Source organism: Sciurus vulgaris, assembly GCF_902686455.1.
Source record: "Sciurus vulgaris genome assembly, chromosome: 3".
NCBI classification, from domain to species: Eukaryota; Metazoa; Chordata; class Mammalia; order Rodentia; family Sciuridae; genus Sciurus; species Sciurus vulgaris.
In genome coordinates, this window is record NC_136463.1 from 14,720,311 (window position 1) to 14,744,969 (window position 24,659).

A 24,659-nucleotide genomic window follows, 5' to 3' on the forward strand; every position below is an offset into this window, starting at 1 on the left:
GCACCCCTGAGTTAAATCCCTAGCACCACAAATAAATAAAAAAAATAAAATGCCGTGCTAGTTTGTAACTACTGCTCATACTTTCCAGTGTATATGACAAAGAATTTTTTTAATGATGTTGTAGACTATTTCATGATGTGTGAAGAGAATCACAATATGGTCAATGAAACAGAAAACCCTGTTATAAACAGTTGTAAGGTAGTACGTAACTTAAATGCATAGGGAAAAACTGGAGGAATGCTTTCTCAAAATGTCCATATTGGCCCTATCTGGCTGTTAGAGTTATGGGGAAGAGTGTATTTAGAAGAGTGTATTTTTAGCATTTTTGGAATTCTTTTCTGAATTAATATTCTTATTATATAGAAGGGGAAGGAAAGGGACACTTGACACTTTTCCCTGTCCTCAGTCAAGCCTGGTAGTAGGCACCACTCTGCAAGGGCAGGAAGTCAGGGCCACTTCCCCAGAGGCCAGGACTCCAAACCGCAGTCACTGAGAAGGGAAAAGTAAGTTTTACATGAAAGGTGAAAATAATATTTCTTGCTGGAAGGACTCACCTGGGGTCCAGCCTGTCCTCTGTCAACCTAACCTCTTGCGAACAATAGCCCCAATTTTCTTAAGAAAAAATACCTGTTTTGAGTCCTGGTAAACTACAAAAATGGAAACAGCACACTCAACAAAGAAAGTACCCAGTAGGTATGAGTGTAATTCATTTCCACATATTGTTCTCGCTCTCAGGAAGGTCTTCAGCCCTCCCTGCCCTTCAGTTTCCATGAAATTCCTTGCCATGGATAACATTCATCCTTAGGGACAGTTTATCATCAATGGCAATTAGCTATGGCGGCTGTTTACAGCCTCGTGTCCTTGGGTGGAATGCTTTTCCCACATGATGTCCTCCCATCGTCTGGAGGATTACCATCCCCATTTTACATGGAGGAAATCTCAGCTAGTGATTAGCAAGCTGGGATTCAACCCCTGATCTCTCTGAGCCAAAGGTGGGCTCCTAAGCCTTCTCCACTGCCAGAATCCTCACTCACCATCAGAATCCTCTTGACCTCAGGCCTCAGAGTCTCTTAGTTCAACCCTGAGGGGCTTGTGGTTCACTTCTACTGGATCCAGAATTCTCCAGACTCCCTGAAGCATACACAGAAGTAAGGCCATGGATTCAGCTCTCACAGGTCTGAAAAGAGTGGATGTGTGACAAGGGGCTTCCCAGGGGAGAGAGCTAAGGGCCACCTGAGGTGCTGGTTCTTGTCCCATGTTCCCATGTCAGGTGCCCTATCCGTGGAGAAGCCAGGTCCCTGCCCAGGAACAGGCTCTTCTAGGCCAGCATCCCTCTCCAGTGTCACACACACAGCTTGGGCTCCCAGCCCCCAGCCCACAGTTGTCATTTCAGGGCCCATACCCTGTCACCTCTGGGGGATCTGAGCAGAGCCAGGGCAGAGTGGAATCGTCCCACATCCTCCTGGTGTGACCACCAGGGTGTGGAAAGAAAATGTCTCTAACCCTCAGTTTATAGAAAGTCTTAAGTTACATGCTCTTCTTAAAAAGTGTGACACTCAGTGATTTATGCTGCTTTTTGAGCATCCCTTATCCCAAATGCTTGGGACCAGAAGGTTCAGACTTTGGAATATTTGCAATGTACATAATGAGAGATCTTGGGGATTTATACACACACACAGTCTGAAGGTAATTTTATATGATATTATAAATTGTTTTGTGCATGAAATAAAGTTTGTATGCTGAACCTTCAGAAAGCAGAGGTGTCACTCTCTATCATTCCTGGCTCTGAATTTATACACTTCCAATAAGCAATCATTTTCTTACACTTATTCACACATAAGTACTTAGTGGTAAAAAAAAAAAAAAATCACATGCCATTAATATAGTCAAAAACTGAATCAATGTTCAGGGTGTGCAGAGCAGGGGCATCCCCAGAAGGTCTATATCAGCTGACAAACAAAAACAAGGGCAGCTTTCATTTCCCTCCCCCCGCATCCCCGCAACCAGGCTGTGTTTTTTATTTTTTTAGTTTTTTAATTTTTTTGAATGTGAAGTCTTTTTTTAATTATTCATTTATTTATATGTGGTGCTGAGAATCGAATCCAGTGCCGCATACGTGTGAGGCAAGTGTTCTTCCACTGAGCCCCAGCCCCAGCCCCCAGGCTGTGCTTCCATTAAAAGTCTACTGTACCCCTCATTTAATGTTTTAGGTAAGAGGAGCTATCTGATGCAGTTGAGGGACCAGGAAGAGGGTCCTCTAGGATGAGGACGCATTCTGTTGGATGACTTTTAAAAATGTTTCCTGGGGCTGGGGATGTAGCTCAGTTGGTAGAGTGTTTGCCTTGCAAGCACAAGGCCCTGGGTTCAATCCTCAGCACCACAAAAAAAAAAAAAAAAAACCAAAAACAAAAACAAAAAACCCACAAAGAAACGTTTCCTGCAAGTCATCTGCCTCAGTACAGTGATCATTGTCTTAGAAATCATTATCTGATTTTACGAGGGGACGTGATATCTTGTTCTGTTACCGGGCCTGCTGCTCTAGTCCTTCAGAAACCCATCACACATTTTCCACCATGTCATCTGAGGATTTCTTTTTTTCCCATTATCATGACACCTTGGTTGATATCATGACCACTTTGTCTATTTCACCATCAGTCAATGTACGAAAAACTAGAGCCTCGTTGTCAATGTTAAAGACTTCGGCTTACTGAAGGATGCTGAAGAGTATCTTGTACATACGTAAGAAAGTCAGCTATCATATTAGTCCTCACTCAGCATACAGCATCCTTCAAGGTCAGCACCTGGTTCAGTGTCATCACTGAACACCGAGCGGGTCTGAGGTGGTGTCAGAATTCACGGGTGTGTCTTTAGTCAATGTGTTCTAAGCTTTGGCAACAGCAGGCACAGTCCTGATGCTAAACTCCTTGAGAAAAACTTCCACGCCCTCACTTCTGATCACTGCTGCTAGAATGTTGTTCAAGAACACGTTTTTATGTTTACTCTCTATTGATCTAAAGATACCCTGACCATGTGGCTGAATTGATGAAGTTACATTTTGGGGGAAAGACATGGCATAAAGAATATTACTTGTGTGTGTGTGTGTGGGGGGGGGGTACTGGGGATTGAACCCAGGACCTTGTGCATGCAAGGCAAGCACTCTACCAACTGAGCTGCATCCCCAGTCCATACAGATTATTTTTGATAAGAATTTCAGCTGCAGGACGAGCAGAACAGTTGTTGAGCAATAACAAAATTTTGTAGTCATCAGCCAATTCAGCTTCCCTGCAGTCAACACCAACCACTCGTACAAAATGTTTGGGAAACCAATCAGAACAGATATCCTTGGCCATCTTGCCCTTTGTTAGAATTAATGGACTGGTTAGAACTGCCAGGCATAGTGGTGCATGCCTGTAATCCCAGTGACTCAGGAGGCTGAGGCAGGAGGATCGTAAGTTCAAAGCCAGCCTCAGCAACTTAGTGAGGCCCTAAGCAAATCAGCAAGACCCTGTCCCTAAATAAAATATAAAAATGGGCTGGGGAAGTGGGCTCAGTGGTTCAGCCCCCTGGGTTCACTTCTACTGGAGCCAGGTAGCAAAAACAAAACAAACAAACAAAAAACCACACTCCTATAAGCGGTGAATAGCCCATCCCAGCGCAGTTATCCTGTTCTTGGCATCCTTGATTCCTGGGATGCTTCGTCAGCCGTAGTCAGTGCCTTTATGGACAACGACATCAAAACACCGGCATTTTGCCAGCATTACAGACTGGTTCTGGCATTGGGTTTCCATCAGCTGTGAGGTCGGCTAACCCGTCAATGGATTCTCCCACCGCTTTGTGATCAGCCCTTGCTTCATCATCACAAATCATCAAATACAGGGTGCCACGTCTGTCCCTGGAGAGCCACAACCTGCCTGTTGAACACTTCCAGCTCCCTTCCATTTCAGCTCACTGCGATGGCTCTTGGCTTATTTCATAAATCAGCACACCGTCAAGAGTCACCAGGCCGCTCTTCAAACACAGTCGAGAGCCTCGTTTTTTAGCCTTGAGCTGCATTTTCTTGTTTTTCATTATCTTCTGTGCCTGGCACTCAGCCTGGAATGCCAAGTATGTCCTTCAGTTTCTTTGGGCCCTGGATGCTGGTCAGTGCACCTCGCCCCCTCGGTGTGACGTTCCTCACTCACCCCTGTCCAGTTTTTTCCGACAGTGTGGCTTCCTGGGCTACAGATGGACGTAAATCCTTCCCCTTTTTCTTATGGCTGCTACCCGTAGGGGTATCTGCTGACCTTTTTGACATTTTCGACAATATCATCACCCTGCTGAGCAGAGAATAAGCAAAACCACATATAGTAACGCAGAAGTGGTGGCCCAGGGTGGGCACCGTGAAGAACCTGTTGTAGAGGCGTCTGGCCTCTGGGTGTTGGTTTATCGGTGGGCGCGCTTGTGTGGAGAAAGCTGAGGGAAACTGGAAAAGGTACATCACAGCTGAAGGGGACGGGAGGGCCTATTTCTCCTTGGGAATACCGAATAAACCGTGTCGTGCATGGTGTTTCAACTGCAACCCCTCACGTGAAGTCAGGGGTGAAACTTCCACCAGTGGACATCACGTCAGGGCTCAAAAAGTTTTGGATTTTCAGATTAGAGCTGCTCCATCTGTACTGTGATAGCAGCAATTTTTCTCGCTCAAGAAAGGGGCATAGAAAGAGTTCCACGAGTTGAATTTCTGGTGGGATGACCGCTCACTCCCCGTCCAGTGCTAGAATTTCTGCTAAAGGGAAGTGGAGGTTTGGCAGGTGTGACAGGTTTGATGCTCTCTCAGGAGTTTGTCCTCCGTCTGTGCTTGGGCAGAGGGCGCAGCTGGGTCCCTGGGAAGCATCGGGTATGGGTAGGTCAGCGGCATTTCTCAGGGTGAAACCCTCAGTGACAGGCAGGAAGCTTGCTGACCACAGATGACACACAAGGACAGCGGATGAAACCAGGGAAAATACTACTCACAACTGTTAGCAAACGTTACTAGGAACATGTTAGCCAGGCCCCGGAAAACGAATGAAAAATGTCACTGGTGGCACAATAAATCTGAGATGAAATCTCAAATTGAAAAAGGAGACGTTCACCCATGAACCTGGCACATCCTTTGGGGCCCCAGATCATGCCAAATCCATGCAATCACTATCCACAGTAATTTGTTAGGTTGGTAAGATTGAGAACCATAAGCCCAATACAGTCAGTATATCCCTTTCTGTTGCGCTAAGAACTTTACACTGAGAATCTCATTTAATCCTTAGAAAACCTGTAATGGGGAATGGGGAAGTATTAGAAAAATACTTAACCAGTAGAGGAATACAAATCTGTAAACCAGCACATGGATCGAAAACTTAAAAATAGATGCCACCCCACCCTTGCTTTGTCTCTAGACTAACCTGTTAGGAAACGGCTCATCAAGTGAGACTTTTCCATGCCAGTAGTTAATTGAATCATTTGTATAATTACCAAGGATTTGTTGATGTTTAGAAGTGGTCAGCTTGGTCTTCCTGACCACGATTTGGTCAGCCCTTACTGTCTGGGACAGTTTGGCCCCAGGAAACTGCCTTGAACTTTTCCAACGAAAAACCATTTTTCCAACCATTTTCCTTGAAATGGTTGACCGTCGGGTAATGGGTACACTCAGAAAACTGAGAATTTCTCTTCACACTAACCATGTCGTTCGTGGTTTTAAGTTCTGCATGGACATTAACCTCTGATGGACATTAACAATTACAAAATTTAAAAAGTTCCAGTTGGTACCCTATGTATATGTATGATTACACAAACAGTGTGACTCTACTTCATGTATAGCAGAGAAATTAAGGTTGTACCCCATTTGTGTACAATGAATCAAAATAATAATAATGAAAAAAAATTTTTGAAGGAAAAAAAACGTTCCAGCTGGGTGCAGTGGTGTGAACCTGCAGTCCCAGCTACCAGAAGTGGAGATCCTAGGCGTCCAGGAGTTTGGGGCCAGCGTGGCCTCTCAAAGTTATAGCTTTCATAATGCTATTCAAAAAATTTATATTCAGTATTTTTGTTATCTAACATTTCTACATAACAAAAATAATTTAGTTCATTGCTTTACTTTTATTTAGCCTTCCATAGAACTTTAACAAAGGCAAAGCATGAGGATTTAATACATTTAAGTGACTTCGGAATTCTTTTATGTTCACTTTTGCCCTTCAACAACAAATGCATTTTCATATCATAATTTATTTAAAGATCTCATAAGTTTTCCTCTTGGAGTTGATGCTTTGTTTCAAACAAAAAAAGGCCATATTTCTTCATTTTTATGTCTTCTTTTTCACTCGTTGAATTAATCTTGTAAATCTAAAGGCATTCAGTCTCTGTTAGAATATCACCAAGTAAGGATAACATTCCCTAAAATGTTTCATTTTCTGAAGAGTCTCCCATTTCCATTGATGTAATAATGCAGGACTCAATAGTTACCAAGTTGTCTGCATAACTTCAGCTTCAGCTCCAAGTGCCCTTGAGCTTCAAATACCCTTCCAATTCCCATTATGTCAGTGCCCAAGTCTTAAGATACAGTCTTTAATTCTCTCTGCTCATTAATAAAATGTGGTAAATAGAAAAGCTCATCAGGAAGTTATTTTAAGTGGTTGAGGCGAGTCACATCTTGAATTACATCATCCAGATGGATAGAGAGTTAGACTCCTCCTGTCTGAGGTTGGGTTCCTGAGCAGCAGAACCTGAAATGGACTTCTGGAGTATGTGATTTATTGAGGGAGTGACCTAAGGGGAAGGGAGGTGGCTGGGAGGTAGGACAGGACAGGGGCAGAAATATATGCCAGAGTTTGAACCAGGTTGCAGGGAGGGAGCTGGGCCTTTACCCCACCCGGGCTGTGCAGCTGGGCCTGGCTGGGCGGGTGCATGAAACCACTCTGGCTTCTCAGGGGAAGGCCACCTGTTCTCTGGAGAGGAGCCTGACCCAGGGGAACTTGGCAGGCTCTAGCAGCATCCACCCCACCAGCAAACCCAGAGTTCTAGAGACACTTTCTAAAATTAGAGTTGAAACTTCACGTTTCCTCTCTATTCTGCTCCAGCACTTCTCTTTGTACACCATCCAATATGGTTTTCATAAAATGCTTATCATAAAAATTTTATTTCCCAAGCACTGACAGTCAAAGTTGGATTTAGTATTTTGGAATTCTCTTCGCTTTTAGGAGTTCAACCAAAACCAATAACCTATTTCAAAGTGTTGATTTTTTTTTTTTTTTTTGCAGGTTACGGTATTTTAAGATACAGGTTACACACAGTTGAAGCTTTGGTAATGATGACCATTCCATCGCCTTCATTTATAAATTTTCCAAAATTCCTTTCCTTTTTTTCAACAGTTATGTTTTACAACAAGCAGGACCACAAATTTAGGCCACATGGATTCCTTATAGGGGCAGAGGCTGGCAGGGGCTCGGGTCACTTTGCCTGTTCTCCTCTATCCAGGTCGGCCCTGGGAGCCGTGGCGAGGAGGCCCTGTTCCTGGGCCTGTAGAAACGCCCACTGGACTCTGCCCCCTCCCAGGGAAGAGGGTGCTGAGGATTCTGGGAAGACAGGGTCAGTGCATGCAGGCCAGCTGCTGGCCTCATCCCCTTTCTCCTCTCTCTTCCTGGAACTTGCTCCGCCACACACTGTCGTGAGTGAGTTTTGGTGCCCATCCCTGGAGCGGGCTGGTGACCTCCCGATTGTGGGCATCACTACCCAAGAATGACACCCTCAGTAACTCCATGTCATGTACAACCACAAGAATGGGAAGTCATACTCCATGCATGTATGATACATCAAGACACATTCTACTGTCCTGTAGGACTAAAAAGAACAAATTAAAAAAGAATTTTAAAAAGGCAACAACAAAAAAAAGAATGACATCAGCTAATGGATCTGCAGGATCTCTCCGCCCCTCCACGTTCACTGTGCTCTCACCTAGGTCTTTCAAGGACCAAAGAGAAAGACCTAGCACTTACTGAGCACCATCAGGACAGCTGTGAGCTGTCGTGAGGTTTCACAGTTTAAAGAACCACTAAGGAACAGCACAGGCTCCCACTGCTACACAGAGGCAGAGCCGGGATACTAACTCCATGCCCAGCCACGCTCCCCTGTGGAAGACTAACAAAAATTGAAACCACCTTGCTATGGTTTGGCTCTTAGGTGTCCCTCAAAGGCTCACCTGTTAAAGGTTTGGTCCCCAGCCTCATGCTATTGGAATGTGGTGGAAACAGGTGGGGCCTAATGGGCGATCCTTAAATCACTGAGGGTTTGTCCTCAAAGGGCATTGTGGGACCCCGGTCTCTTCCTCTTTCCCTCTCTCACTCTCCCACGGACAGGTGAGTGGCTTTGTTCTGTCATATGCTCCCTCCACAATGTGCCACCACAGGCCCAAAACAATGTGTCAAAAAAAATCTCTGGAACTAAGCCAAAAACCAACCCTTTTCTCTTTGTAAGTTGATTATCTCAGGTATTTTGTCATAGTGATGGACAGCTGACCCACACACTGTCCTTTCTGCCCTGCCAGTGGCCACTGAGGGGAACAAGGGCCTAAACCTCAATGGAAATTTTTCTTTAGCACACTTAAAACATTTATCGCGTATTTGTATATATATTTATTTATGTATTAATTTGTGTATGCCTGGAGTATCATGTCTGCAGAAAGGAATGGAAAAATTGTATTTTTTATACTTTTAAATATATTATGTCAGGTTGGGGCTGTGGCTCAGTGGTGGAGCACTCGCCTAGCATGTGTGAGGCCCTGGGTTTGATGCTCAGCACTGCAGAAAAATAAATAAAGATAAAAAATATATATGTGTATATACTATTTCTATGTTATGTATTTTATATACTTTTAACATATCTCTGTTAGAAATAACAACTTAAAAGTTAAATAGCAACGAGCGTCCAAAGCAGCCAGAGAGATGTTTAGGAGAAGACGTTGCTGATTGACTTGAGCTGGGTTTTTTCCGTCCCACCACAAGATGGCACCATTGTCAAGTTCCTGTAGTTTCCCATGGGCTGGGGAAGGAACCACTGCCCACTAACTTTCTGCCCTGAATGTCTGGCGGTTTTTTTGTTTTGTTTTGTTGTTTTGAGTCACTTGAGAACAAAACAAAACAAAAGTTAGAGATCTTTTTAGAAATTACTTTTTTAGGCCAATATGAGCACACTAAAATGGGTGCTTTTTAAAGGAATTCGATCCCGAGGTGAAAAAAGGCGCGTAAAGACGGGTGCTCGGCAACGAGCTGCTCTTTAACTCTCCTAAAAATTTACCCTCTACCGGGCATGGTGGCCATACCTGTGATCCCAGGACGTTCAGAGGCCAAGGCAGGAGGTTCTCAAGTTAAGGCCAATCTGGGCAATTTAGCAAAATAAAAAACATAAAGGGTCGGGATGTGGTTCAATGGTAGGGCACCCCTGGATTCGATTCCCCAGAACAACAACAACAACAAAAATCATCCCGCTATTCTGATTATCTAAAGTGAAAAGTGCTGTCAGCTCTGGCGTGGGTTCATGATTCTGAGCAGGTGAGTCTCCTTCCTTTTTACCGTCAACGTTCTCTCCCTTATTTTTACTTCATTTGGAAAGATTTTATCCCCATGGCCTTGACGAAGCACTTGATAATTTTTCTACCTTGTATTTAAATGTGTATTTGATTCACTAAAGGCTGGGTGTGTCACTCAGTGGTAGGTCTGTCACTTGTGCTTAGCGTGTGTGAGACTCTGGTTTGATCCCCAGAACCAAAACAACAACTTAAAAAGTTGATGAATTAAAGTTCCCAGTGGACAAGGGACGTTCTTGCTGGACTCATTCAAGGATCCTGGGGTTTGGACCCAGGACACCCCTGACGGTCTGTGGCACTGTGGGACTTAGCGTTGCTGTACCAACCCCCTAGCACTCAGCCAGGGTGCATGTAAACCACGTGCACTACAATATCTAGTTACTGTCCTTGCCATTTTGTCCTGTGTGTGTGCCACCCACCCACTGGGACCCACCAGGAATCTCTCCTGGGCCTACCTGCCCGTCACTGCCCTGAGAACCGTGGCTGCGGTAGTCTAGGCTTACTTTGGACGCCAACGATCAGGTTTCTTAGGTTAATAAAGATTATTGAAGCTTCCACTGTTTGAGGCAGTTTTATGGTTTTTGTAAGCATATTACATGGGACATACTTATACTAAGAATATGATTCTTTGCTTATCTGAAATTCAAATTTAACTGAACGTCCTGTGCTTTTATTTACTAGATCTGGGACCCCCTATGTTGTAGACATTTACAGTGGTTCAGCCTACATTACAATGCAGTTTTAGAACATTTCCATCACCCGCCAAGTCCCCTCTTGCCCACTGGCCACCAGTCCCTGATCCCTCCTCAGTCCCAGACAATCACTGGTTTGCAGTCTGTCTCTATAGATTGGTAGAAGGCTGTATTTTTAAGTGGAGAGAACTGACTGTTACATAACTTAGTTAAAACCTAAGTATTTGCATGAAGAGTTTGGTTTCATTTTTTGAAGTGAAACCACAGAACAGACTGACTTTCCAATGTGGGGCTTGTCTGTTGCATCTGAGTGGCCTCCGGTTACAGGTATGTGGATTATTTGAATCTCTTGGTATTTGCAGACCACCCGGGTCACCCAGTTGTGGCAAGGGTGAGAGCCTCTTGGCTTAGCATTTCAAGTGTGGGTCCTTTCTGGGCCCATCCGGGGCAGGGTAGGATGGGAGGGGACATCAGACCAACAGAGGGGACATTAAAGCACACTGCATACTATGCCCATGAAATGTTTGTCCTTGGCTGCCTGGGTCTAGTCTTGGGGTGAGTTAACTAAGGGAGATCCTACAGGGGTCAAGGGGCCAAGCCCTGTGCCTGGTGGCTGGAAAATAGCCACCCAGAGATTCAGAATTACATCTTTGCTCAAAATCCACTAAAGGCCAAAGCCTTTGGATCTAGGGACACTCATGAGAGACAGTACCTGCTTAATAAAGTTAATTCTTAGCCAGGAGCAGTGGTGCATGCCTGCAGGTAATCCTGGTGGCTTGGGAGGCTGAGGCAGGAGGATTGCAAGTTCAAAGCCAGCCTCAGCAGCTTAAGAAGACTCTGTCTCAAAATAAAAAAAAAACAAAAATGTGCTGGGGTTGTGGCTTAGTGGTAAAGTGCCCCTGGGTTCAATCCCTGGTACCAAAAAAAGGGAAGTTAATTCTTTAGACACTAACATTTATCAAGCACTGACTATGTGCCTGCGTTTTCTGAGTACTTTATGTGTATTGACATCTGACAAGCACACCACAAAGCACCTATCATTCTCTGCACCTTGCCTATGAGGAAACTGAGGTGCAAAGGGTAAGTCCCCCAAGGTCATATAGCTACTCTGGACTTAGGAAAGCCTTTTCTCTTACCACCATTCTGTGTTGCCTCAGGCTATGGGGTGACAATTTCTGTGGGAGCCCCAAAAGCAAGGCATCTGAGCCCTGGGGAAGGAGAGTTGCTGACCAGAGAAGCAAGGAACAGCATTCCAAGCAGAGGGAACAGCATATGCAAAGATTAGAGGTCTGAGAACTGGGGCGAATGACCTTTCAGTAAAGAACTTGAATATTTTCTGGGGGAAATAGTCTGATTTTGGCAAGGGAAGAAGTTGCTGAGAAGAGCCTGGAGGAACTTTAGGAGTGACTTAGAGCTCCTCTGTTAACTTGGTGAGCTCTCTCTGGCATGAATCTCCGTATTCATCTGGCAGCCCCTCGTCCTCCTCCCTCTAACTGCAGCTCTGAAGGCTCAGCCTGGAGCTGCCCAGCATCCTGCCAACTCCAGTGCGGTCCTGGGGAATGGGGAATGCGTTTGTGGGCAGCCAGGAGAAGGCAGAAATCCAGCGGCTGCCTGTCCCTGCTCGCTCCCTTCCTGGTGACTTATCACTATGGAAACTGGGCTCTCTTCCTCTGTGGCTGGGCTGGTGGGGTGCATTGTTGATGCCATAGCTGAACAGTCCACAGTTCCTCTTTCCTGCTGCAGAAATGTCACAGCCACTTACGAGGTCCAAGAGCTGCAGCTCACACCTGAAGAGCCCGGGCTTGGGAAAAACAATCGGCTGGATTCCCCAGGGCTCCAGGGATCGGGGTCAGCGGAGAGGCAGAACAATGCAGGAGGGAGAACAATGGGGCTGAACGGGTGGCCCCACTTTCCCCTTCCTCCCAGGCCTTCCTAGTCAGGGTTTAAAAATGGATCAACAGGCGGTTGCAGGTAGTATTGTGTTAGGTGGCAGAAAACTGAAATGCAAAGTCCCTTTGTGTGGGCAAAGGCTCCTGCAGGGGCGAGGCCCCTGGCTCAGGAGGCCTAAGGTGTGGGGAGGCAGGCCCAGGAGGGAGGTTGCCCAGAGGCCACACACCTGGGCCCTGTCGGTCACTTCTGCGTTCAGGGAAAACTGGGGGGTCATCAGCTGGAGGCCTGATCAGCGCTGTCTCTGCCCCGGGTTGGTCCAACGCACAGGTGACATTCCGCATACCTGTGCCAGGACCTGGAGTGGCAGGACACGAGGCAAGTGGTAAGAGGGTCCCAGAGACAATGACGGAGGCTCTCTGGCCAGGCCATCCCGAGGCAGTGCCAGGCCGGAGGTCCCCTTGCTGGGCACACCAGCACGTCATGGCCAGCCCGGGCCCTGGGCTCCTTCTCGTAAGATGACTAAGGGATCCCTCTCTAGACCGTCTCCCACGGGAGGAAGCATTTTCTGGTACACCGATGGTGATGTGGCCCTGAGGGAAACATTTCATCCAGGACCTGGGGCATTTCGGGTCTTCTCTAGAACATTCTGCCTCGGACACCCAGGATGGTTCCGAGGCATGACGCAGCCCTGCGTTCTCTGTAGCTGGAATTGCCCTTGGTTTGGAGCATGTCCGCTCCTTCCCGCCCCTGGAGAAGATTCCGTGTTTCTTACACATTCTAAGTAGCAGTGTGAAAAGTCAAGTTTCCTTTTGAGTGGTCTGGACCCCAAATCCCAAGGAAATGCTAGGCTTAGGGAGAGCAGATGGCGGCAGTAAGGGATGGGAGACAGCCCACTTCACCTCTTCCTCCTGACACAGGAGCTATGTCTCTGCATGCTCCCCCGCAGCAGAAGCAGTCTGGAGGGTCTCACTGCTGTGGGGGCCCCAAGGCAGTGATCCCTGAGGACATCCACCCAGGGACCATCCCACAGTACTCATTTCCCTCAGGACAGGAAACTAGTCCTTTTAAATTTTTGTTGTGTTTTGTTTTGTACTAGGGATTCCCAGGGGTACTGTACCACTGAACCACATCCCTAGCCATTTTTATTTTTTATTTTGGATACCAGGGATCTAACCCAGGGGTGCTTTACCACTGAGCTACATCCCAGCATTTTTAATTTTTTTAAATTTTAAGACAGGGTCTCACTAAGTTGCTGAGAGTCTTGCTAAGTGACTGAGGCTGGCCTTGAACTTGAGAGCCTCCTGTCTCAGCCTCCGGAGTCACTGGGATTACAGGTGCAGGCCACTGTGCCTGGCCCCCTTTGTTTTTAAATAGATATTTTTATTGAGATAACAGTAGCTTCACGAGCATGTGCGGTAAATAATACAGAGAGCTGCCCACTTTGCCCCGTTTTCCCCTGATGGTAACGTTTTGTGAAACTACAGTATAATATTCCAGTCAAGATATTCACGTTGGTTGATCCGTAGAGCTCACGGAATGTCTCCCCTGTTACGCATGCGCAGGTGTGTCTGCGTGTGGGCGGAGCTCCCTATGGTCTCAGCACCTGTGTCCATCCCCATATCCAAGGTCAGGGTCGAGATGCTGAATAGTTCCAACACCGCCAGGATCCCTCCTCTTGTCCCTGTGGCGGGACACCCACTTCTTTCCCAACCTCCACCCTAGCCTCTGGAAACCACTACAGGCTGAGTATCCCTTCTCCAAAACGCTTGGGAGCAGAAGTGTTTGGATTGGGGTTTTATTTTTTCTTTCAGGATTTGGAATATTGTACACATACATGAGGTAGCTCAGAGACGGGGCCGAGTCTAAACATGAGATTCATTTGATGCATAGGTACCCAACTGGAAGGCGGGTTTTTTTGTTTTTTGTTTCCTTAACAAATATTTTAATTAATTTTGTGCATGAAACAAAATTTCACAGGGTGGGATTTTTCCACTTGCGGCATCACACCGCACTCAAAATATTTCCAATTTTGGAGCATTTTCAAGTCTTGCAATTTCAGATTAGGGATGCTCAACTTGGCATTTGTCCTCCTTTTAAATTTTCTTATTTCAAAAATGTTTTATAGATAGAATCATAGTTTGGGGGATTTTTTTTTTTCCCACTCAGAATAATTCCCTAGAGATTCATCCAATTTCTTTTCTGTCTCTCGCTCTTGCTCTTTTCTTTTCTGTACTGGGGATTAACCCTATGGGGCTCTACCACTGAGTCACCTCTCCAGCCTTTTATTTTTTAATTTGTGACAGGATCTTGCCAAGTTGCTGAGGGCCTCACTAAGTTGCTGAGACTGGCTTTAAACTTGCAATCCTCCTGCCTCAGCCTCCCAGGTTGCAGGGTATACAGGTGTGCACCAACCTGCCTGGCTTCATCCAAGCTCCTATGTTTATCTACAGTTTGTTCTTTTTTATTACTGAGTAATATTCCATGATATGGACGTAATACTGCTTATCCAACCATCCACCCACTGAAGAGCATCTAGCCTGATTCAGTTTTTCAGGAAAGCTGGAATTGCAAATACAGTTGCTATGAACATTCATGTGCAGGTTCTTTGTGTGTGCATGTTTTTATTTGTCTGGGCAACTGGTCCATTTTTAAACAGTCTAATTAAAGCAGGCCCTTGACATTTGGGAGGGGTACAGCTCCAAGACCCAGATGTGTTCCGACATTGCTAGTATTAGGAATGTTTACACAGTCTCCAGGCTTGGTCCTAAATCATGAGAGTCTCATTTCTGTCTAGAAGCACCACTTCCTGTACACATTCTTCTACCCCAGCTTGGCTGCCTTTTTGATGTGTATTGATTTATTTTAATTCTGTTAAACCAGGTAACGAAGCTGTAAAGAAACAGGAAGCGTTAAGACAATTGTATAGAGCAAAGTGAAGAATTGCATCCTAGAATAACCTTGGTGAATAAATATTTCATATTCTGCATCTTTGACTTTTTAGACTCTGACCTCCTCCTTCCGTCTTTGTTCTAGGCCAAAGATTTTTCTGTTGTGGGGCATTTCAAGAAGTTTTGAAATGTTTTTCTTCTATGAGCATGGTATGAGGAATTAAGGGCTCTGAGCAGGAGCCAGGCAGCCAGCAGTCTGATTGACTTTCCCACTTCCACTAGCTGTGGGATTTTGGGCAAGTGTACTAACCTCTCTGAGAGTCTGATTTCTCTGATTTAAGAAAAATGGTAATCATAGCATCTAACTCATAGGATTAAATGAGACAACCCATTAGAAGTGTTAAAAGCACTCAGTAAATACCAGCTATTATTAGAGAAATGTAAGGTCCACAGGAGAATCCTGAATAAATTGTGTGTGTATGTGTGTGTGTATGTGTGTCTATTGTACTGGGGACTGAACCCAAGGACACTATTACTGAGCCCTTTTTATTTTTTGTTTTGGGACAGCGTCTTGCTGAGTTGTCTAGGCTAGACTGGCCTCGAACTTGTGATCCTCCTGTCTCAGCCTCCTGAGTCACTGGGATTACAGGTGTGTGCCACCACGCCTGGAAAAAATGATATTTTTAAAGAGGAAAATCATAAGTCTCATACAAATATAAAATAAAATGAGGTCAACTATTTTATCTAACTAAATGATGGAGAAAGTGAGAGGGTATAAGTGGTTCAGGGAAGAGTTGAAGAGCGTATCTGAATCTCTCTCTATACACGATTAGATAGATAAGTTGATTTGTTGATCAGTTGATTGATAAGTGGGCATCTGCTGTCAGGGATGTTGAAGTGAATTTGTTTCATGCACACTTAGGTCTGGGGATGTGGCTCAGGGGTAGGGCACTTGCCTAGAGGGAGTGAGGTCCTGGGTTCCATCCCAGTGTGGCCAACAACAAAAACAACCCAGCAAGATCACTGTCTCAGAGAGCGAAGGGCAGGGCAGCGGGAAGGAGCTCCCCGAGCCCAGGGGTCCCAGCTCTCCTCTGGGCTTCCCTGGCTTTTCAGTCCTCCCTCTGCCATGGCCGCACCTCCCGCCCCCACCCTTGCTGGGTGCTCCAGGCAACATAGGGTCAGTGCGGGGCCCCTGTCGAAGGAGCCTGAGGAAGCCAGGGCCTGTCACCCTTTCATGAACACTCTGGGCCTGCGTCATTTTGTCACCCAGTGGTACTGCCAGCCGGGATTGGAGGCTGCATTTTGCTGTCTGTTTTGAGTTCTGGCCCCTGTCACTCCTTGGTGAGTTCAGCTGGTCTGCTTAGACTTCCACCAGGAGGATGCAGAGACATTTTTAGTGTTGTCTGGATGGTCATTTGGAGCCCTAATACTCCTTCATGGCCTGAACTGTGATCCTGGCCCACAAAAGAGGCCTCTGATCCCTGCTGCAGTGGCCACCTCAGAGGACAACAGCCTTCCCTCCTTTTCCTTTGTCTGCATCCCCAGCAGCCACAGGAACGCCACCGTACCCATGGCATTGGCTTTGCAGATATTTGCTTCCTTAGTAGTTCCGTCAGTAGGAAAGGTTTTGATAGACATTCCTTCCCCACCCTGGAGTGAAAAGGCATGGCATCCGTGGCTTCTGGGGACCTCAGGAACTGGCCCTAACCCTGCCTCTTGGCAGACGTTACAGGTACACAGTGAAGGTCTGGAGTACCCTCCACAGCTTCTGGAATCGTCTCCTTCTCTCTCAGCTGCCTTTAAAAATCTTTGCAAAACTTTCCTTACCCGTTGTGCTGCCAAGTTCTAGTTGACTACGCCTCCCTGTCATTCCTACCCAAAGGTAGGAAAAAAGTCAGAGAACTCCTTCCTGTCAAAGCATTGCAGTTATTCGAAGGTCATAATCGGATCTGCCAGGCATCTTCTTTTTTGAGTCTTAACATCCGACTTCCGTCGAAAGCTCCTCTCACAGTGCAGATGGAAGGTCCCTATCTCAGTATTTTCCCTGTGTTTCTACTTGCTTTGGGGTTTCACCATCCTGCCCACCAAGCAAGTGCTAATTCCCTCTCTTGGGAACGTTTGGCTTCCGCTGATGCCTCGGACAGTGATGGCGGCCACCTCACTTCCCAACCCATCAGTGTTCCCATGCGTTCTGCTGTTAGGCACTGCCGTGGTCAGCTTTTGAGGAATGAAGCCGGGAACTTCATTTTCTATTACGTGTCATCACTGGGCCCATTTCCCCCGCTCCTGGGAGTATTTTTTGACCACTGAATTGTCATTTGGCCCTTTGCACGTTCTTCCCAGGGCTGTAACAGCCAGCCAAAGAGTCTATGCTCTCGGGGGGCCGCCATCTGAGCCAGTGGCCAGCATGTTCCCAGGAGAGGGAGGACAGAGCTATGTGCATTCTGCTGGAGACCATGATCAAAACGCTTTTGATATAATTACTGCACAGAAGGCCTGGGTGTAGCGCAGTGGGACAGCCCCAGAGCGTGAGGCCCTGGGTCCCATCCCCAGCACTGCAAATACAGAAAGAAAACAAAAAATCATTCCACAAGCGGAATCTCATCCCTCTTCGGTTACCATTCTCCATGGGGACCCGGGACAGTGCTGGGCGGGTGTCTTGCTCAGAACCATGCTGGTGGGGACTGTCTTAAATATTTAATGTCCCTTCTCCCTTAAATTCCCAGAGCAGATCCACAGAAGTGGTTAAAACATAGAGGGTGACGTAAGTGCCAGCCACCAGTCAATGTCCTGTCTCAGATTCTGTGTTTTTTTGCTATTTCTCCCCAGTCCCTTTTTTTAAACTATTAGAAGGACAGATTCAGCAGTCCAGCTGATCTGGACTTTAGGAACCAACTGGAGAAATGGCCACAGCCTTTCCTGATCCGCCAGGAAAGGCTCTGACCCTCTCAGAGGTGGGGGTCCACAGGCACTGATGGGGGCCTCGTAAGGAATGGGAACCCTCTGTCTGCTGCAAAGCTCCCCAGAAAAGGGGACTAGGCTCTGTTATAAATGCCTTTAAATTACAGACTTTGGACTTCAAAGTAATCCCTGTGCACAGGCAGCTGCCGGCTCCCACCTGCTGGGGAGGGAACCTCTCTCTGTCCCTGGATTAAAGGGGTTCAAAGCCAGGAGCCTGAAGAAACTTGGGGCTTGACTGCCAACTTCACTGTGGATAAGTGGCTTGCAGGGGGCTTAATCAGCATTTGTCAGATTGCTTTTGAGTACATTTAGCATTTGCTCAAGCACCAACTTAAACTTCTGGATCAAAACTGGATGATAAGCTGGAAACTGCCTGTTCTTGAAGCCAAAGGCCCTGTTTGTATCTGACATCAGTTTTGCTGATCTCTAGATACATCTTGACCATTTTTTTCCCCCTGAAGAGTTGTTCCTGGCCCAGGAAATTTCTTCATGAACTTGTAATAAACCAATTAGGGTTTCCTGTTATTTTAGCAAAGTTCGTTTCATCCTTGATAGAAGGAGAGGAAAGGGAGAATGAGGATTAAATATATATATATATCCCGCTGCTGATGATAATGATGCTAATGATTATTACTACTACTGCTACCGAAGCAGCAAGAGTAGCCACCATCTAATGGATATAAAGTCCCCACCAGTATTTTGGGTTTTTTTTTATTTTTTATTTATTTTTTTTTTTATTTTGGGGTTTTTATCAAGACATCTAATGCATCCCATGAAGAGTTCCAGAATCTTCCTGGAGAAACGCAGGGGCCATTGCTGGTACAATAAGGAGATCTGCGGCAAGTTGACACTGGTATGGAAAGGATGCTGACGCAGGTCGGCCTGGGCTGAGGCTCTGGTAGGGTGCACAGCGCTCTCGCATTCTTCTGCTATTGAGTATTTCTTTAGTGACTTGGATGAGGACTCTGGCAAGCGTCTGATTCAATCGGTGGATGACACGAAGCTGGGAGGGAGAAGCCAGAGGTCAGAATCCATCATCAAGAAGATCAGCCAAGGCACCGCCTTGTTCCCCACACCAGAGAGAAGAGCAACCCTGGAGAGGGGCGTCGCAGAAGGCCACCTCTCACATGGAGCGTCCGGGTTCTTCACTCTGCAGGAGGAGCTTCACCTGGCACGGTGACACGGTGCGGAGGGATCTGCGGACCGGCCAGCTGACAGCGCAGCGAGCGCCCTGGAGGGCAGGCCCAGGTATTTGCCTCTCATCCCAGGGGGCCCAGCTGGGTGCACGCAGGACTTTCCTCTGGCTGCTTTCTCCCTGGGGGACATTGGCCTGCTTGACCTGAGAGAGCATTTCAGCTCCCTTGATCTGTGCTGTTTCCCCTTGTGGCCTCTCGGTCACCTGACTTGAAAGAAAGAAGAAAAAGAAAAAAAGAAAGAAAAAAAAAAATCCAGCCACAGATTGTTCAGCCCCCGAAAGATCTGGCGTTTCTGCACAAGGCGTTCCTGTGACAGGCTGCTGTCCTGAGAGAGGGACTGTCAGATAAACAAAGGATGCCGTTACATTGGAATTCCAGATAAACAACAAATCATGTTTTAGTATGTCTCATGCAAGATGTGGAATGTGCTTATAGTAAAAAAAAAAAAAAAAAAAAAAAATTACTTGATGTTTATCTGAAAAAACAAGTGACACTGTGTATCAGGTATTTTCATTTGCTAAATCCAGCAGCCCAAGCACATCCAAGACAGGTCAGAGTGATGGTCAGGGGCCTCCCAAGGAGCCCTGGCTTGGCTTGGCCTGGCCTACTATTCGTCTGTATCACCTCTCATCTAAGAGAAGGGACAGGCAGGGGCCAGCTGTGTGCCCTGTTGGCTGCTGCTGCCTGGCCAGGCCCCTTCAGACCTCCAAACGCTCACTTCTGCCTTCACCCCTGGGGTCTCCTCAGGTCCTGGTCGTCTCTGCTGGCCTCAGGGCTGCCCTCCCTTCAGGGCGAATCCTGCCTCACAAGGTTAGTGGCTAACACCGGCTTTCTATCTGGCCCAAGGAGCTGAGCTCAGTGCTAAGGCCGGCCATCCACAGCAAGTCTGACAGTGTGGCCATGCAACACTGCTGCTGGGTCAATGGTTCACGATGACCATTTATGTATGGGCTGTGCTTCTGGCTCATTCACCTATCCAACAAGTACTTCCCAAGGGCTGGCTCTGTCCTGGGTGCTGTATAGATGATAGGGGCACAGCAGTGAGCCCAGCCGTCCCCATAGACTGTCAGTCACACAATAATGGAGGCCACAGAGAGCCAAGAGGGGTACCGCAGATGGTCTGGTGTGGTCTAGGAGTCTCCTTGGAGCTGGGCCTGGAGGGAAGGAGTTAACTACATGGGGGTTTAGGAAGAGCTTTCCAGGCAGAGGGGATGGCGGGACCTTGACTGCAGAGGGGCTGCGTCAGGAGGCTGGTCGTTTTCCAGGCTGAGGGGAGGCCAGTGTACAGGGACAGCCTTTCCGCTCATCTCATCTGTTCCTTTCTCCAAAGTCACAGGGTGGGACCAAATAGAATTTGCAAATCTAGTATAAATGAAAACACAGGGCCCTTTTTCAAAAATTCTTAAGAATTTCCTGATGTAATCACAAGGCACGAACGTGTGGGGGCTTCTGAGCCAGGACTTTTGTCACAGGTCACGGGCCTGAGAAACTGGCCCTGGTCTCATGAGTTGTGTGTGCATTGGGTCAGGAGCTAGGTCTGTGTCTTCTGACCAAGGAAGCTGCTGTACAAGGTCAGCTGCCTCACAGCAAGCCAGGCAGGCAGATGTGACTCTGAGCACCTGGTTGATCCTTTACCTTCTGGCTATCTTTTTGTGGTGTGCTTACTTGATGGTAGGGACTGGGGAGTTCTTTGGGGTCCCTTTTGTGGTTGGGCCCTAATCCCATCCATGGCTCTACCCACATGACCTAATCACTCCCAAAGGACCCGCCTCCAAATACCATCACTTTGGCGATTAGATTTCAACGTATGAGTTTTGGGGAGATGTCAACATCCAGTCAACAGCATGTGGAAGAAGGGTTTTGGCAGATGTGGTGAAGTTAAAGCTCCTGACGTAGGGAGATTATCCTGGATCATCTAGAAGGGCCCTAATTGCAATCACAACTATCCTTATAAAGAAAGAGGCAAAGGGGGATTTGACAGGCAGCCAGAGAAGCCAATGCGAAGACGGAGCGGAGAATCGAAGATGCTGACCTGGAAGTCAGGAGCGATGAAGCCACTAGCCAAGGAATGCCAGCAGCCACCAGAAACCAGAAGCGGCAAGGAGCCGGTTATCCCCTAGGACCTCTCCGTGGGTACCTTGATTTTAGTCCAGTCATCCTCATTTTGGATCCAGAGCTTTGGGAGAATAAGTCACTGTTCTGTTATGGAAATTGTCTACCAAAGCCACAGGAAGCTGAGAGAAGCCTCCCTCCTGAGTTTGTTTAAGTAGCAGCTTTACTGAGATAAATTTCACACATGATACCATCCATCTTTTTTTTTTTTTTTTTTTTTTTTTTTTTTGGTGCTGGGGATCAAACTCAGGGCCTTGTGCTTGCAAGGCAGGTACTCTACCAGCTGAGCTATCTCCCCAGCCCCCGTCCATTTATTTAAAGTGTCAAATGTGCCCCCCCCCCATGGGTTCCCTCAGCCCAGCTTGGTCCAGCCCGTTTCCCGGGAGGATGAAGTTTGTGGACAAAGAGGAGCATCCGTTGGAGAAGCGCCACTCTGAAGGCGAGAGGATCTGAAAGAAATACCCGGTTCAGGTCCTGGTGATAGTAGAAAGCTCGGAGCGGAGATCTGGACAAGAAGAAATACTTGTGCCTTCTGATCTCACAGCTGGTCAGTTCTACTTCTTGATCCGGAAGCGATTTCATCTCCGAGCTGAGGATGCTTTGCTTTTCCTTGTCAACAATGTCATTCCACCCACTAGTGCCACTATGGGTCAGCCATACCAGGAACACCAGGAAGAAGGCCTCTTTCTATTCATTGCCTGCAGTGGTGGAAGCATCGACGTTCTGTGGAGCTGCTGCCCCTGAGGTGGCGGGTCCCATTCCACAAAGAGAGAGGTGGCACCTTTTCTTGACCACCACCTCCCCTCTTCAGGACCTGCACTTTTGCAGTTTGAGGCTTTCTCTCCAGCCCCTCTTAGGAGGGGTAATGGTGGGCATGGCCTCTTGTACCTCTCCTTCCTCCCCTTTCCCCAACTTTCTTTGTCCTCCCTTGCCACTCACTTTAGACTTCTTGATTGTCAATCTCTGTCACCTCCAGTGATTGATTTGGTTTCTCTTCCTTTCTAACTGCCCAGGGGGCTCAGAGCCCTAACAATCCCTTCCTTTCATTACCTTCTTTTGGAGGGGGTAGATGGAAGGGCCTGGAATTGTGGGGGGAAGGTAGGAGGCACATCATAAAGAGGAAACCACCAAGCTGAAAAAATAAGTGTCAAATGCAGTGGTTTTAGTATATTTACCAGATTGCGAAACCAGCTCCAGAATCAATTTTAGAACATTTTCCCATTGCCCCCCCAAAAGATATCAGGGTTTAGCTATCATGCCGGAAGCCCCAGCCTCAGGCATCCACAAATCTGCTTTCGCTTCTTCTGGATATTTCATGTAAATGGAATCAGAAAAGACGTGGCTTTTTTTTTCACACTACACTTCTTTCACTTGGCATAGTGCTTTCAAGGTCCCCCACATTTGTAGCATGTGTTGGCACGCCACTGTTTGTATGGACTTATCGCCTCTTGTTTGGTTACTATGCATGATGCTACTGTCAACATCAGTGTCCAAATTTCTGTGTGGTCATTGATTGCCTAAGAGTGGAATTGCTGCTGGGTCATTTGGTAACTCTATTTTTAACCTTCTGGGAAGCTGCCAGACTCCCTTCCAAAGTGGCTTTGGAAGCGACATTTATAATCCCACCAGCGGTGCATGGGCTTCCAGTTTCTCCCCATCCTCACCGACGCTGGCCGTTTTTTGTGTGATGCGAGGTATCCAACCCAGGATCTCGCAAGTGCTGGGAAGTGTTCTGCATCCCCCCTCCCCATCCGTCTTTTCTTCTCAGAGTCATCCTCGTGCGTGGGAAGTGGTATTTGACTGTGGTTTTGATTTTCGTTTCCCCAGTGATGAATAATGTCAAGTCAACTTTTCACATGTTTATTAGCCATTTGTGTGTTTTCTTTGGAAAAATGTCTATTGCAATCCTTTGCCCACTTTTTACAATAGTTGTCCTTTTGTTGTTGAATCGTAAGACTCTCTTTATATATTCTGGATCCTAGACCCTCACCAAATATAAGATTTCAAAATATTTTCTCCCATTCTGTGATTACCTCTTACTTTCCTGACGGTGTCCTTTGCGACGCAATATTTTTTAAAATTCTAATGAACTCCAGTGTGTCGATTTATTTTTATATTGTCACTTGTAATTTCATAGTTTTGAGAACAGACTGCACAATTGCCTGTTTTGGCTTCAGTGCCTGGGACATAGTGAAACTCTTCTTTTTCCCAGTCCAGTGCCTGGGCCACTCAGGCTGGAAGAGAACAGGTCTTTGGCCCCTGAGGCTGTTGTGCAGCTGATCTGCTGTCAGGGCCAGCTTCTCCATTAGGCCCAGGAGGCACATATCTAGGCCCATCATACTTTAAGGGGCCCATGGAAAACACACACACACACACACACACACACACACACACACACACAATTTGTTTTTAAGTCAGGAGAATAAAATAGAACTTTTAGATCGAAAAAAGTTTTAAATGTAATGTATATATGTTCTTATTTAAATCAATACAGTTGTAGAATATATATATGTATATTTTTACTTTTTTGGAGGAAGGGGCCTACAAAGACCAAATGCCCATGGCCATGGGCTATGATACAATCCTGTCCCCTGTTCCTGGAGAGCTCTCCAGCACTGTGGACCCCTCTACTCTGTCCAGCCTGCCCTGCCTCCTTTTTGTTCAATTGCCCATCTTTGTGAGGGGCTAGATTGAGAGGGCCTCAAAGAAAACACTGAGTCCTTCCCTTTGAGTTCATTAAAATGCCTGCCTTACATGAGCAGGTCTTGAGCAGGTCTTTGTTTTTTTTGGTAGGGTCTCACTACATTGCCCAGGCTGGTCTTGAACTCAGAGCTCAGGCAATCCTCCTGCCTCAGCCTCCAGAGTAGCTGGGACCACAGGTGTATCTCAACACCCCTGGCCTAGGAGCAGCAGTTCAGATGGAGCAGGCTGGGCCCAAACCAGACCACCAACTAGTATTATTACCCTTGCTTTTATTTTTATTGTTGTTATATTCTTATTGCTGTGAAAAAGAAAGGAAAAATCATGATAAAAACAATATTCAAAGAGCTTTTCCAAATGGAGCCAGGAGGCTGTTAGGAGCAGGATGCTTACCCTGTTCAAAATGCTACTGAGGAAAGTGAGTTGGGTCACCCCCATCTCAGAGCATCCAGAACAGATAACTGCATCTGTATCCGGAGGTCAGCAGACTCCTATCCCACCGATGAGTCTTCCTAAGTATAGACGTCCTCTTCTTGGCCTTCTGATGTCCCGTGGCCCTGTCCTATGGCACCTGTTCTTTCTCAGTTTTTCTGCCCAGGAATTTTTATTGCTTTGATTGCTTGCCCATTGA

At 46.7% G+C, this 24,659-nt stretch overlaps 1 protein-coding gene and 1 pseudogene across 4 annotated transcripts in view; both read left to right on the forward strand.

The window, feature by feature from the left end:
- Positions 1–10,536: 10,536 nt before the first annotated feature.
- PECAM1 (platelet and endothelial cell adhesion molecule 1) overlaps positions 10,537–24,659 on the forward strand; it is a 70,378-nt gene continuing 56,255 nt past the window's right edge. Inside the window, exon 1 of one of the 3 annotated variants that reach the window (XM_079131589.1) lies at positions 10,537–10,608. Coding sequence is in view for 1 of the 3 variants with exons in the window: in XM_079131581.1 (XP_078987707.1) it covers positions 10,566–10,608 (43 nt within the window). In the remaining 2 variants the exon portion in view is untranslated. Of the gene's footprint in view, positions 10,609–19,114; positions 19,269–24,659 lie in introns of those variants that run through there. The other 2 variants (XM_079131581.1, XM_079131579.1) reach the window with 2 other exon arrangements.
- LOC306656442 (gamma-aminobutyric acid receptor-associated protein-like) lies at positions 21,620–22,431 on the forward strand (annotated as a pseudogene). The gene has a single exon. The product of its transcript is annotated as a gamma-aminobutyric acid receptor-associated protein-like (transcript).